The sequence below is a fragment of the Neoarius graeffei genome, chromosome 11, assembly GCF_027579695.1.
Source record: "Neoarius graeffei isolate fNeoGra1 chromosome 11, fNeoGra1.pri, whole genome shotgun sequence".
Lineage (NCBI taxonomy): Eukaryota > Metazoa > Chordata > Actinopteri > Siluriformes > Ariidae > Neoarius > Neoarius graeffei.
Window position 1 is genome coordinate 37,558,051 of NC_083579.1, and position 15,531 is coordinate 37,573,581.

General features: G+C 41.4%; 1 protein-coding gene across 4 annotated transcripts in view; it reads right to left on the minus strand.

Annotated features, from left to right (window-relative positions):
- ralgapa1 (Ral GTPase activating protein catalytic subunit alpha 1) overlaps nucleotides 1–15,498 on the minus strand; it is a 128,512-nt gene extending 113,014 nt beyond the window's left edge. For all 4 annotated transcript variants that reach the window (XR_009655632.1, XM_060933801.1, XM_060933799.1 and 1 more), the window contains exon 1: nucleotides 15,131–15,498. Coding sequence is in view for 3 of the 4 variants with exons in the window: in XM_060933801.1 (XP_060789784.1) it covers nucleotides 15,131–15,236 (106 nt within the window). In the remaining variant the exon portion in view is untranslated. The remainder of the gene's footprint in view (nucleotides 1–15,130) is intronic.
- Nucleotides 15,499–15,531: the final 33 nt, after the last annotated feature.

The window sequence follows — 15,531 nt, forward strand, 5'->3', positions numbered from 1 at the left end:
TACACAACTAATAAAATAAATGTAGTTAAATTGTTACAGCAACAAAAATTAAAACACACAGTAATGTATCAAACTTTCATCCTTTCTTCAGACTCTGAACATTCATTAACACTCACAAGAAAAACAGATTACACTACAGGAAATGACATCATTGCACTGAGGGACATTTTCTAATCAGAAACACCACACTTCTGTGTGTGTGTCTGTGTGAGTGTCAGTCACATTGTTTACCCCAGTGTTTTTCTTGAATTTTAACATAAAAGATTGACAGACAGAAATACAGACAGAAATAATTTTTTTTGAAGACAGAGAGAAGCAGCTAGAGACAGAAAATTTATTTTACTGGACAAAATTGAAACTTAACCGTTCATGTTTCAATAATGGTCCATGTTACACATGCAATTATAACAGACACCTGTTATAAAGCTGATAAAAGTCTGATGGATGATGAAGGGAATTTGGCCTCTGTCTCACCTCATATTTGTCCCCCAGTTAATCACGAAGTCATGGATTACAGTTTGAAAGTTCCTACACACTCCAATCAACTCAAAAATACTGTACAATTTAAATGGGAAACATACTTCAGTTACACTATGTGTGTTCACTATAACTTCTAAGGGTGCCAACAATACTGGCATGTGTTTTTCTGTTGAAAATCATTCTTTCTTGAAGAGGGATTTGCTCTTCTCTGAATACATTTCTTTTAATTAAAGGCTGGATTTTTCTTAGTGTGAGATGAAGTGACTTCACCAAAAGATGAAATTGTTTTTCCTAATCTTTACAAGGGGTGCCAATAATTATGGCAGGCACTGGATATACATACACACGTGTTATGTAAAATGTTTGCGTGTCCATCAGGAATCTGCAGCGCTCAAACAATATCCCACAATGCTTTGTGTTTCTCACACTTCCTGCTCTCGTCCCAAAGGAAACACTCCAAGGTTCCACCCAGAACCACCTCTCCACAACACACACACACACACACACACACACACACACACACACACACACACACACACACACACCTCCATCACATTTAAATTTAAACAAGGTAAAAAAATGCTCGAGGACTAGTAGTAAACCTTTTTCTTTATTTAAAAAAAAAAATAAAAAAAATACACGAATATCCATGATTATTTCGTGACATCACAAACTGAGCTCAACATAGCTCCGCCCCGGAGTCAGACTTATAGCACAAAAGATAAAAATATAAAGAAAAAAAGAAAGAGATAACTGAACAGTGTTAAGAGCTTAACAAAGGGCACTTAAAGGAGAACTGAAGCCATTTTTAAACTTGCTTTATTTCTTAATTAACGTGTTATTCAATTACGTTTTCAGTTTTATTAACTTTATATCGTGACTCATATTGGCATATCATATTACACTTATCAGCCTTTTCAGTTTTTAGCCATGCTGAATGTGGTTCGTTTGGTCCACGGTTCATTTGGCGTCACTTATCGGCGCGATCTTCACGAGACTTGTGTGAGACTTCAAACGTGAAGTGTCAGCGCCGCCATTTTGAAAACTGCTTACACAGCGGCCAGATCGCCATATCATTCCAATTTAAATTAATTTCGAGATTTGCCAGCTTCATCAGTGATAGAGATTATTCCATACGACTTCGAACCATTGGTTAAATGGAAAAAAAAAGAAAGAAAAAAACGCTTTCGGACACTAGTCTGTCGTGCTGGTATTTACGTCATTGAATGAATGAATGAATGAATTTATTTTATTTCAAACATGTATAAAAATGTATGTAACTATTTGTACATACAAAAGAAAGAAAATGAAAAAAAGTGACAAAAAAAAGAATAAATAAAATAACCAAGAGCTAATACATTACAGTACACCGCACATTGTTCGAAAAAGGAGTGGAAGAAGTACAATACTTTTTTTTTTTTTTTCCCACCCCTTTCTAACTACCCCGAAATCCAAACTACATTAATACACCTATAAAAATGTATACCATATATACACTTCATGAATATCCATATAAATATATAATTACAAAAATAAAATATATACATACCATATCCATATATATACACACATATACATACACACACACACACACACACTATATATATTAGTGGTGTTAAGCGATTAAAAAATTTAATCGCGATTAATGTCGCGACCGTCATAGTTAACTCGCGATTAATCGCACATTTTTGTCACATGAAAAACCATTGTAATTCTCTTATCAGCATAAAAAAGTGAATGCGCTTGCTCACCGTTCGAACTACGGGGGTACTCGGGGGATCCGAGATCCCCTGAAACAGACATGAGATCCCTTGAAAACATGATTTGGGAAATGTTGGGGGGTCTCTAAAATATTGGCAAAATGATGTTTATTGACATAGCAATCGTGTGTAACGGGAAGCATTTGCATATCCGAAGTGAGCGCGCGATGGAGAGCCACGCTCTGAGACAAGCGCAAGCACCCCCCCCCAAGGGAAAAAAAGGGACCCCCCGAAAATATCGGCATAGTTCGAACACTGGTTGTACCAATGTTTTTTTTTTTTTGCAGAGCATAGCACGTCTTGTCACAGCCACTGCAAAGTGGGGCTGGAGCCGCCGATGGGAAAACGAAACCTAAGCCTAGCACCGTGGCTCTTCGGGGGAGGGCAGAGGACTCTGGCTGTGCGGGGCGTGGCATCATGTCACAGAGCATTAATCTCGCGATAAAAAAAATTATCGCCGTTAAAATTGAGTCAAGTTAACGCGTTAATAACGCGACATTTTTGACAGCACTAATTTTATATATATATATATATATATATATATATATATATATATACACACACACACACACACTTCATAAATATCTATATAAATATTTAGTTACAAAATTAAATATATACTTCATTCCATATATACACTTCATAAATATCCATATAAATATATAATTACATACATACATATTATATATATACACACACACACATATACACACTTTATACCATATATACACTTCATAAATATCTATATAAATATAATTACAAAAATAAATATCTACTACATACCTATCCCTGTAAATATGAAGATATCTATCCCCATAAATAAATATATACCATATACTAAGCTAGTTCTAATATAACAAAATCAACCCTATTCTATTTATCCCTCATCATCCTCCATTAACATACTTCCTCTGCAATATACTTGTTTAAAAATAATTTTTTGTACCTTTTTTTAAACAGATTTATATTTGCACTTTGTTTTATTTCTGTCTCCAGTCTGTTCCATAAAGTCACCCCACAGCTCGATACACACATGCTTTTCATATTTGTTCGAACCTTTGGTTTTTTAAAATTTAGGTCTCCCCTTAGATTATATCCCCCCTCTCTCTCACTAAACATTCCTTGTATATTTTTTGGCAATAGATTATTTCTCGCTTTATACATTATTTGTGCTGTTCTGAATTTGACCAGATCCATAAATTTCAACATGTGTGATTTTATGAATAGTGGGTTTGTGTGATCTCTGTATCCTGTTTTGTTTATTGTGCTTATTGCTCTTTTCTGTATTGTACATATCGGCTGCAGAGTGGTTTTGTAGGTGTTTCCCCAGACTTCGACACAGTAAGTCAGATATGGTAAAAATAATGAGTAATATAGAGTACGCAAAGATTTACTATCAAGAATATATTTTGTTTTCCACAGAATTGCCGAGCACTTTGCCAGTTTTGCTCGTACGTATCCTACATGAGGTTTCCAGCAGACTTTATGATCCAAAATCACACCAAGAAATTTAATTTCCTGTACCATTTCTATCTTAGTATTGTCTATTATCAATTCTACATTACAATCTATTTTGTGTCTCCCAAACAACATAATCTTTGTTTTGCTTAGATTTAATGATAATTTATTTTTGTCAAACCATAGTTTTAGTTTATTTATTTCAGTTGTGATTATCTCTAAAGTCTGCTGCAAATTCTCACCGGAACAAAAAATATTGGTGTCATCTGCAAACAAAACAAATTTCAGTACTTGCGAAATTGTACATATGTCATTGATATATATTATGAATAATTTCGGACCCAATATTGACCCCTGTGGTACCCCGCATGTAATGTTCATGAATTCAGATTTATGGTCACCTATCTGCACAAACTGTTGCCTGTTTCTTAGATAGCTCGACAGCCAGCTCCACCCCACTCCCCTAACACCACACTTTTCTAGTTTACTTAATAATATACTATGATCAATGGTATCGAATGCTTTTTTTAGGTCCACAAATACTCCAATTGCTATTTTTTTTTATTGTCTATACATTTTGTGATTTCCTCTATTAGTTCCATCGATGTTGATCTGTCCGTTCTGAATCCATATTGACTGTCTGTAAGGAGGTTGTGTTTTTCAATGAATTTGTCCAGTCTATCTGAAAAAAGGGGGCAGCACGGTGGTGTAGTGGTTAGCGCTGTCGCCTCACAGCAAGAAGGTCCTGGGTTCGAGCCCCGTGGCCGGCGAGGGCCTTTCTGTGCGGAGTTTGCATGTTCTCCCCGTGTCCGCGTGGGTTTCCTCCGGGTGCTCCGGTTTCCCCCACAGTCCAAAGACATGCAGGTTAGGTTAACTGGTGACTCTAAATTGACCGTAGGTGTGAATGTGAGTGTGAATGGTTGTCTGTGTCTATGTGTCAGCCCTGTGATGACCTGGCGACTTGTCCAGGGTGTACCCCGCCTTTCGCCCGTAGTCAGCTGGGATAAGCTCCAGCTCGCCTGCGACCCTGTAGAAGGATAAAGCGGCTAGAGATAATGAGATGAGATGAGATCTGAAAAAAGTTTTTCGAGTATTTTGGAGAATTGGGGGAGTAAAGAAACAGGCCTGTAGTTTGTGAGATGGTGTCTATCTCCAGTTTTAAACAATGGTATCACTTTTGCAATTTTCATTTTGTCTGGAAATGTACCTGATTGAAAAGATAAATTGCAGATGTGGGTGAGTGGTTTCACAATTCCCTCAATAACTGTCTTTACTGTTAACATGTCTATATCATTCCAGTCTGCAGAAGTTTTGTTTTTACATTTTCTTACAATTTGGATAATTTCTTCCTCATCAGTTGCAGTTAGAAACATTGTACTTGGATTTCTGTCCCCCATATCTTCTATGTCCCCACATTGTGTTGTCTCGGGTTCCTTTATTTTTGCCGCTAAATTTGGTCCCACATTTACAAAGAATTGTGGCCCTTTTCCACTACCCTTTTTCAGCTCACTTCAGCTCGCTTCAGCTCACTTCAGCCCGACACGGCTCGCGTTTCGACTACCAAAAACCAGCACGACTCAGCTCGCTTCAGCCCTGCTTAGCCCCTAAAACTCGCACGGTTTTGGAGTGGGGCTGAAGCGAGCCAAACCGTGCCGAGTGAGTCTGGGGGCGTGAGCAGACACTCCCCTGTGCACTGATTGGTGAGGAGGAGTGTCCTCACATGCCCACACACGCCCCGCGAGCGCGCTGGGATCTGTAAACACCGCAAACCCGGAAGAAGAATAATTATGAATCACGAGAATTTCTGAAGCCTTATGCGCCTCGCCTCATCTATACGCTCTTGCCAGTATCTGTCCGCGTTGTCGGTGACAACAAGCCACAGCACCAAGACCAGCAACACTAACGACTCCATGTCCTCCATGTTTATTGTTTACTATTCGGGTCGTGAGACTACCGCTTAAAAGATCACTGAATCAGTGACATACAGAGCATCGTGGACGAGTTCGCGGAGCGCAAGGCTCGCCGTATGCCCTTCAAATAATGCGCGCAGTAGGCTATTGATGTTTTATTATGAGCCATGTACAGTATGTCGCCTAATGTTTTTTTGTTTGAGTTACATGTTCGTTTGAAGGACTTAATGTACAAAATAACATAGTTGCACCCCGTAGTGTTGAAATTGGTAAACACAGTGTATTCAGTGAGGTTTGCACCGCCCTCCTTTTATTTCTGACTCTTCCTGTCACCGTTGCAACCTCTGAGCGCTCATTCGTATGCCCTTCAAATAATGTGCGCAGTATAGGCTATTGATGTTTTATTATGAGCCATGTACAGTATCCTAATGTTTTTTGTTTCTGAGTTACATGTTCGTTTGAAGGACTTGATGTACTAAATAACATAGTTGCACCCGGTAGTGTTGAAATTGGTAAACACCGCAGTTGCGGACATTTTGTAACCTAAAATGATGTTATGATAAGCTTTAATAAAGGGCCCGGTCATTTGCCCCGCCCCCGGCCCGGCTCTGACTTGTTCCGCCACTGTCACTGATGTCACTGTTTGCGCTGCTTAACGACATCACGTGACGTCCACCCACTTTCGCTAACTCCACCCAATGTGTCCACCCACTTCCAGCCAGCACGGTTCAGCGCGGTTGTAGTCGAAATGCAACTTCAATAGCCCCGCTCAGCTCGACTCAGCTCGACTCAGCACGGCACGGCTCAGCCGCGTTTGTAGTGGAAAAGCGGCACTGGTTAAAACCATTCACCACATCCTCCATATTATTTATGGTCTTATCATTTTCAGTGTAGTACTCCAGGTAATTTGTAGTTTTGGATCCATTTCTCACAATACCATTTAGTACAGTCCATATACCTTTAATATTTAATATACCCTTAGTCTGTCGCGCTGGTATTTACGTCATTACTGTCGCACAATGAAAACGTGCCAGATCAGTCGGCTGGTTGGTTTTCAAAATAATAAATACATGCGTGTATTTTTTTGATAAATCCATATTATACTGAGCGTATTTCCCACATCAATCAATACAAAGTACCTGCATCTTTCAGTTCTTTTAAATCAAGGCTGAATACTTTCCTCTTTGCTGCTGCCTTTTATTAAATCAAATTTGATTTCTTTCAGTGCGATCACAATGCATGATGGGATATATCGCTTTGGTTAGTGACCATTGGTTGTACACTACTTTTCGTTATGCACTGTGGGATACTTTGAGTGCACTATACAGAGTGTAATAATCCTCACTAAGGTTTCGGACAGCACTACAAAATGGCGTCCCCACTATATAGTGCCCTATATAGTGAGTAGGGAGCGATTTCGGACACAGAGAAAACTGCCGGCTTGATTACATCAGCATTCAAAAGAGGGCGCGTGCATCTTTTGACAAAGCTGGCAGATATTGGTCACTTTGATTTCCATTATATCTTTTACTTCCATCCTACGATGTCTCGTGCAGGTCTCAACGAATCTCGTTTACGGCCGTTACTTTAACATACGGACTGATATATTACAGAGCATATTTCAAACACTCATAACTTGCTATAGCAGCGACAAAATAGCGATCAAAAATGCATTCCGATATTTAATAAAATGAGAAATAGAATTCTGATAAAAAAAATTTGCCTTCAGTTCAACTTTAACGGAGGGTACTTAACTTTTTAGTTTTCAACACACACTTATGTTTAATTATGGAGCGCTTGCATGTGACGTCACGTCCGATCCAGATTGTAAACAGACGCCACCTTGTCGGTCAAACGCCATATTTCCGCCTTCTACTTCTGCTTCTACCTTTTCTTCTGGAAAACCCTACTATATACAATTCTACTACAACGTCAACTCCACTGAAAATCAATAAAACATAAGACGAGTGGAATCCTGTGTCCGAGTCCTTCCCTTTCAAGTGTGGGAAACCCATGATGCTCACATACACTTGACAGTAGGCTGCCACGGGACCCCGACAGGCGTGCAAAATGGATTGCTGCTATCAGGTATACCATATATACAGTAATAGTGATAGACTACTGATACTTGATCTAACTGATAATATAAAATATTCAACCATAATAGTGGATATACTTATATCTCAATACTTAAGTGACTTACCCGTCCAATGAGGATTGTTATTTTCTTGTTTACAAGATGCCACATCTGACGGCGGCTGACAAATCCTGAATTTCTGTAAAGATAACTGTCCAGAGATTTATAAGCACGCAGTGCTTCACCACTGAACAGCGAGGGAAAGTTAATGAGGTAATTATACACGTCTGGGTATTCCACCTCTGGCAGTTCAATATCCACTGACACGGTTGTAAAAACTACGTCCGGTAATCGATAAGGGTCACTAATCTGTAGGTCGTTTATTTTAGACATATATCTAGTTATCTGTTCATTAGAAAAATGAGCCGTGTAGTCCGTCGGTTGAAATTGATCCATTTTGTACACGAGTGCAGCAATATTCAGCTGTGTTTTTTACCGACAAGATGGCGGCTGTTTACATTCCGGTCACGTGACTGCAAGAGGTCTATGGACCCTTTTCACGTGACGTCACGACAAACGCGGCCGCCATTTTGGACATGTACTACCAGTAGTTTACCACAGCCAGCATTGAGGAACGGCAGCAAAGAAAGTGTTTATTTTCAGCAAGACTTCCATCATGCCACTATATTGTTGTGCACCTGGATGTAGTAACCATCAACAAACAAGGCAAGGGTTATCATTTTATCGGATCCCGACGGAGAAGATGGATAGCGGCCATTAACAGATTGGCAGCCCTCGGCATACCAGCGCTTGTGTAGTGACCACTTTGTTGGAGGTAAGACGAATAAAATTAGCCAGAAAAGGCATTACATTGCTGTTAACATGTGGCGGCGAGTGTGTAACCAAATAGGCTAAAATAACCCGTTGTAACCTCTTTGTTCTTCTGTAGTAGCTATTAGCTAACGACATTAGCTAGCGTTGTGTTCCTTTGCTGTTGGTAGACTGTAGGACAGATCAGAGGCAGTGTCCTACAAACAGCGCTTAATTTGAGGGGGAGCAAGCCGGAGCGCGCTCCGGAACCTCGGGCGTTGGCTCAGGCAGCTATTTACACTGGATCCGGTGATCCGACACCTCTCTTGACTATGTAACAAAAAAAAAAAACGATTGTCTTTAGGCTTGCCATCCTTCCACTTGCGAGTGGTAAGTGATCTGCGCTGGGATCACACACACAGCGGCTCAGTCCCGAATCGTGGCTCGTGCACTTCACTCGCGCGCTGTGTGAGCTGCGCAGGGCCGGAGTGCACACCCTCCAGAGGGCACTCGCTGTTCAGGGCGGAGTGATTTGGAGCGCAGGATGCCTGCGGAGCCGAGCGTATCCGTGTATTGGTGTTGCTGTGTGCAGACGAATCGTGTATTGGTGTTGCTGTGTGCACACTAATCGCTTTTAAAAACGTTAATCTGATGATCCGCTGATACGGTCTAATGTAAACATGGGCTAAGTGTTCAAAACAAGAGGAACATGTATTTGTCTCTTAAATCCAGGCCGTTCCCTGTAATCTCTAACAATGGTTGGAGAAAGTAATGGCAAATAGTGAGTGCACAAACCATAGAAGGTAAACTGTACACAGCGCCAGGGCAGTGTGATGGTATGTCTACTTTTAGATTGTGTTAGCTTATCAATGAACACACTCGTCACTCGACGAGTTTCACGTCTTTACGACGGATACTTAAATGTGTGTTAGGTATTATTGTTGCAGTCTAAGCAGTCATTGTAGCAGCTAGATGAGCGAGAACCGAAAGGGTCTGTGCCATAAACCGTTATTTCTGTACGGCGTTGCTAATGTGTCGTTACTGTTGTTATTTCTCCCTCTGCTCGCCCTGTAAATGCCCTACGTCGCTGGATAGCGAAGGTGTTTTCTGCATCTCGCTCCTTTTTCTTGTATGTTCTCCGTTTGTCGCCTTCCTCGCATTCAAACCAATTCGAGCCGAAGTCTGCTACATGTCCAAAATGGTGGTCGCGTTTACGAAGGTCACGTGACTGAAAAGGGTCTATACTACAGCTCAAACAACCACACAGACCACACCCACTAGCAGTACAGACACACCCACAAGACACAAAGCAGGAGTGACATCAGCGACTCACTCATGAGTGTGAACACCCGAGGAAGCGAAACCTGAATTTGGGACACGGCCTATCACACTGTCTCTTATTTATTTACTGCAGTGTGTGTGACTGTCCAATTCTTTATCCATCTGGCAAAAGTTTGTGCACCCCAAATACCACTGGAATGAAATTAAGAATGGGGGGGGGGGGGGGGGGGGGGTGAAAGGGGAAAAAATCTTTATGATTTAGCTACAGATCCATCGTGTACAACTCAAACATTAGAATTAAAATAAGAAATGTGGGAGCGTGGTGACACCAAGATTAACTGAAAAACAGTTTGAAACGTTACACCTGAACAAAATGAAATTCAGCACGCTACACATTATTAGAGATCATTTTCATCACATTTCTAAAGACGGATGCATTTAGATTTATTTTCGCAATTTGTAATAATTCTCAGAAATGTATTTCATTCACCAGCTCATCAACAACCGTTTTAATCTCAAAGCTGCAGCTGAATTCTGGGTTGTGATTGGTCAGAAGGGTGTTGATTAATTCTCTTGAACAGCAGCTCGGACAGTAGTGCAGCTGCAAATCACAGGTTTATATAAATGCACTCGTTATAATACGTTATCGTTTCTATAGTAACGGCTCATTCACAGGGACGTGTACTGTACAGCGAACACGCCACATAAATAGACGTGTACAGTACTTCAAGAGATGTTTATGTAAGGGGTACAGTCAGAGGGAAAGTTGTAACTTTAAGTTTTCTGACATCTTCAGGACAGACGAGTTTACGCATAGCTGTGGTGTATGAGGAATAAAACATTCATTCAGAGTCATCCTGCTGTAGGAAACTAATCAAGCTTCATCCCACCTCACAGGCACTCCGACAGTGTGTGTGTTCATCTAAAAACACTGCAGGTGTGAACTCCAGAGTTAAATCAGCAGTAGAGGTGTTAATGACTCATGTAGTGTTGGTGTTTAACTTTTTCACAGTAGCACAAGAATGTGTGTGAGAAACACACACACACACACACACACACACACATGCTGAGAGGAAGTGCATATACAGTACTCTGCAAAAGTCTGAGGCCCACTTTTCACGGGGACGGTCTGAAACAAAAACGCAAAAGTCCATTTTCGTTCTCACTTTTTTTCCGCATCTACACGACCGTTTCCAAGGAGGAAATCTGCGTCTATACGGTGACGCATAAATGTGTGGAATTCAATTGGATGTGCATGCCAGGCGGCTAGGTGGTGCTGTGAAAGACCTCCGCTATGTCTGCACGCGTGCGCAACGTCTTCCGTCTTGTCTGATCTGCACATCTGCGCCGCGAAAACTTTGACTACTCTGGTTATGGTAAGTAAGAAAGTAAGTAAAAAAGTAAGAGCATACTATACCCGCCTCTGTTCATTAACGGTATATGTGCAGATTCGGTATAGATGTTCGAAGGACTCCTGGACGTTTATTAAAGCTGCCAGAGCAGCTTGAAGGTCCGTTGGATCGATGTAATCAGACATGCTCTTACTTTTTTTACTTACTTTCTTACTTCCCGGGCTGGCATGTACAGTATATGACATATGTATGACGTAAACGTGTACCCGACGTGAGCAGATCCGAGCAGAGTTTCGCGTATTGGGTAGTTTAGACGGATATGCAACGGGGGCTGTTTTTAACTTATCCACTCTGGAAGGCGTTTTCAATTTTTTCCGTTTTTCAGCCTCGGAAACGCCGTCCCCGTGTAGACGAAAGGCACTTCCGATAAAATATTTAGTCGTTTTTACCCGACAGCGTCCTCGTGTAAACAGGCCCTGAGGCACCATCATTTTTAATTTACTGCATTATCGAGTCAGTACATTTTAGATCCCAAACATTAGCTTTCCAGCATGAAATGAAATGTTAAGCCAGTATCTCACTGGGCTGCGACAGCTTGCGACAAATTGCGAACGTCTTTCACGAGAGAGTTTCAAAAGTGTCTTGAAACATTCGCGGGGCTTCTCAGTTTCCTCACGTGAGTCGCAAAGTGTCGCTCCTTCGTTGCTGAAATTTTGAACGTGTTCAAAAAATTTGTGCGAAAAAATTTCTCCCAAAATAGCCGCAAATGCGTCGCTGGTGTCGCAAAGCTGTCGTGAACCCTTCTAAAGTCAGTTTCCGTGAGGCTTCCTCCACATCCCTGCCTGCCGAGGGAAAGCCGGGCTGCGACAGCCTGCGACTAGTTGGAGACAACAATTGCGGTAAAATATGCGAATATCATTTCAGTTTGATTCCAAGTGAAAATTGTCGCTAATTTGCATATTTTATCGCAATTGTTGTGTCTCCAACTAGTCGCGGGCTGTCGCAGCCCAGTGAGATACTCCCCTTACATAAAATTCTTCATATGTCAGCAAAGAAAGCAGCATATTGCTGAATGTAAGAGACACTTTTCAGACAAAACATAATGAAGGCTGCTGGGTTTTGGTGCAAAATGAAGACGCGAGTGTGACAGTCAAAGTGTCCAGAAGAACTGTGGCTGGTTCCACAAGACACTCAGTAAAACCTACAGCTCATTTCCTTATAGAACTGCACTCACTGTACCAGAGACTGCTACTGTTTTAAAGCAAAGGATCGTTACACCAAATATTGACTTTGCTTCATTTATTACTGTTTACTGTTCTTTATTAGTTTGTTTTTAATGTAGAAACATTTAGTTTCATTCTTTTGAAGGCATCTTTTGCTTTACAGCATTTCTCTGCATGTGCCTTTTGCACAGTGCTGTACGCACTGACACGAACATCTCCATTATTACTACTACTGCATCACACACACGTGCATGCACGACTTCATCTGGGTGTAAATCAGAAGGACTAAAAATTGCAGCTGTGTGCAGACTGATAGTCTAGTAGACTGATACGCTGATAGACTGACAGGTTGTTCGACTGGTAGACTATCAGTTTAACAAACTGACAGAGTGGTAGACTGGTAAACCAGTAGATTAATAGACCAGTACAGGGCTCGACATTAAGGACTGCCGGGGGAAGTGAAACATGCATTCGGGCAAGTGGGATATGTCCCCGACATGCCCGACTGGGCAAGTTGGAATAAGCATACATTACGATCTAACACCACAAAAATGAGGCTTTTTGATCTTTTATTTCAGTTCCTAAAAGCGTCCCTCACTATGTATCCGCCGTTATGTCTTGGCTGTTTTCTTAGTCTCGGTTTCATTTACTGCTTTGCAAGTTATTTTATATACCCCTACTGTTGTAGTATGGTACGCGTACTGTTTATAGACCCCTTGTGCATGACGTCATGCATCACGTGATAATTACAGCTGGGGTCAGACAGACACCGTCTTTCATGCAAGCAAGGCTTAATCTGTCTTCAATATGGTTCATTTTTGCGCTGTTTTTGCTTGTTCGAACAGAGAAATAGAGAAAAGGCATTATGGTCTCCCCGCTATCAAGAAAAATGCGAACAAATAGAAGCAAATGCTTCAAGAACAACGAGGAAATGAGTGGTTAAAGAATACGAGGAGAGGAGCGCAGCCTGAAAACTCCAGAGAAATTCACAATTGTATTTAAAATGTATTTTACAAAAAGAGAAAGTCGGAAGTGAGGATGGAAGAGTTTGCTTAAGAATCTTGGTTTTTTTTTTCTGCTCGCATTCGAGTTAGCGCCTTCATGAGTGTTTGCGCAATAAATTCTGAAAGAACAGATTAAGAGCAGAGAAAGCTGGAGCTTTGTTTCTGTTATCAGAGGAACGCAATGTGATGCAAAATATTTATATATCATTTTTTTTTTTTAAATATCATCCACCTCTAGGTAAAAAAACAAAACAAAACACCTGCGCTGTGTCATGCCAGACCGGCTGCACTGATTTAGTTGCAGGTTGCCAGGTCTGTATAAAAACACCCACAACCTACACAACTAAACAATAATTTTAAACTCAAACATTATCTTGTGTCATGACGCAGCACGTTTTTTTTTTTTTTAAACCTAGAGGTGGATGATTTTATATATATATTCTCAAACACAGTACTGCTCAAAAGTCTTGGCACCCTATTGTTTTCTTCATACAAACTCATCTCATTATCTCTAGCCGCTTTATCCTGTTCTACAGGGTCGCAGGCAAGCTGGAGCCTATCCCAGCTGACTACAGGCGAAAGGCGGGGTACACCCTGGACAAGTCGCCAGGTCATCACAGGGCTGACACATAGACACAGACAACCATTCACACTCACATTCACACCTACGGTCAATTTAGAGTCACCAGTTAACCTAACCTGCATGTCTTTGGACTGTGGGGGAAACCGGAGCACCCGGAGGAAACCCACGCGGACACGGGGAGAACATGCAAACTCTGCACAGAAAAGCCCTCGCCGGCCACGGGGCTCGAACCCGGACCTTCTTGCTGTGAGGCAACAGCGCTAACCACTACACCACCGTGCTGCCTTTTCTTCACACCAACTTTGTTACAGATTTCTATTTTATGATTTCTACATTATCGAGTAATGAACCTACAGTCTGAGAGAGTTCTACACAAACACACTGACCTTTACGACAGCTGCATGCATGTGAAATGGAAATAAATCGACTAAAGCAGGAAAAACTATTTTGGATAAAATTGTTATTGTCTGTTAAAAAGTAACCAATAACCAAACTTCAGCTCAATGTCTGAGATTCATTTTATGTTGCAATTCACAACTATTCTATGGTTTTCCTAAAAAAAAAAAAAAATAGTACTCGCAAAATAGGGTGCAAGTGATAATGGGGGGGGGGGGGGGGGGGGGGGGGGAGTGGAAATTAACCCCCACTTTCCCCTCAGGGCAAGTGGGTTTAAAAGTTAACGTTAAGCCCTGCCAGAAGACTGGTAGATTGACAGACTGTCAGTTTTCTAAACTGGGATGGGTTTCCCAAAAGCCTCTTAACACTAAGAGCATCTTAACTAGGAGAGAGAGCATTCATTGTGCTGCTCACTCTACCATTTAATGATGATCTTTGTGCTACGATGCTTTTGGGAAACTCAGACCTGATAAACTGGTAGACTGACAGTTTACAAAACAGGGGTGGAAGCCTCTTAATGCTAAGAACATCTTAACTAGGAGACAGAGAGAGAGAGAGAGAGAGAGAGAGAGAATATTCATTGTAATGCTCACTCTACCATTTAACGATGATCTTTGTGCTATGATGCTTTTGGGAAACCCACCCCCCGATAGACAGGTAGTCCGATAGAGTGGTAAACCAGTAAACTGATAGATTGTCAGTTTGCTAAACTGATAGTCTGGTAGACTAATAGTCTGACACTCATCTTTTTGGAGACTGAAAGATCTAAAGCCCCTGGGCCTGAGGAAGAACTCACCGATGACGATGCGCAGATGTTTGAGTCGTGTCAGGACGTCCTTCTTAGGATCCAGCACTTTCTGTGTGGATTTCCGCACATCTCCGTGAGGTTTTTTGGAGAACATTGTTGTTGTTGTTCCGAGAGCAGAGCTGAGATTGTTTTCCCTCCTGTTCTTTCTTGCTCAGGTTGAGGGCGCGAGCTCACAGCTGAACACACAGCACACAGAGGAGGAGAGAAGGAGGAGAGGAGGACATTACCGCTCACTGCGAGGGAAGGAAAGGACACAAAATACCGATTTAATCCCCTGTAGCTAAACTCAAGTCAGCTCCGCTCCGCTCCACACCTCTCTCTCTCCCTCTCTCACTGATCCCAACATGGCGGACAGCAGCAGGGACAAAAACAACTCAATCGATACCAGA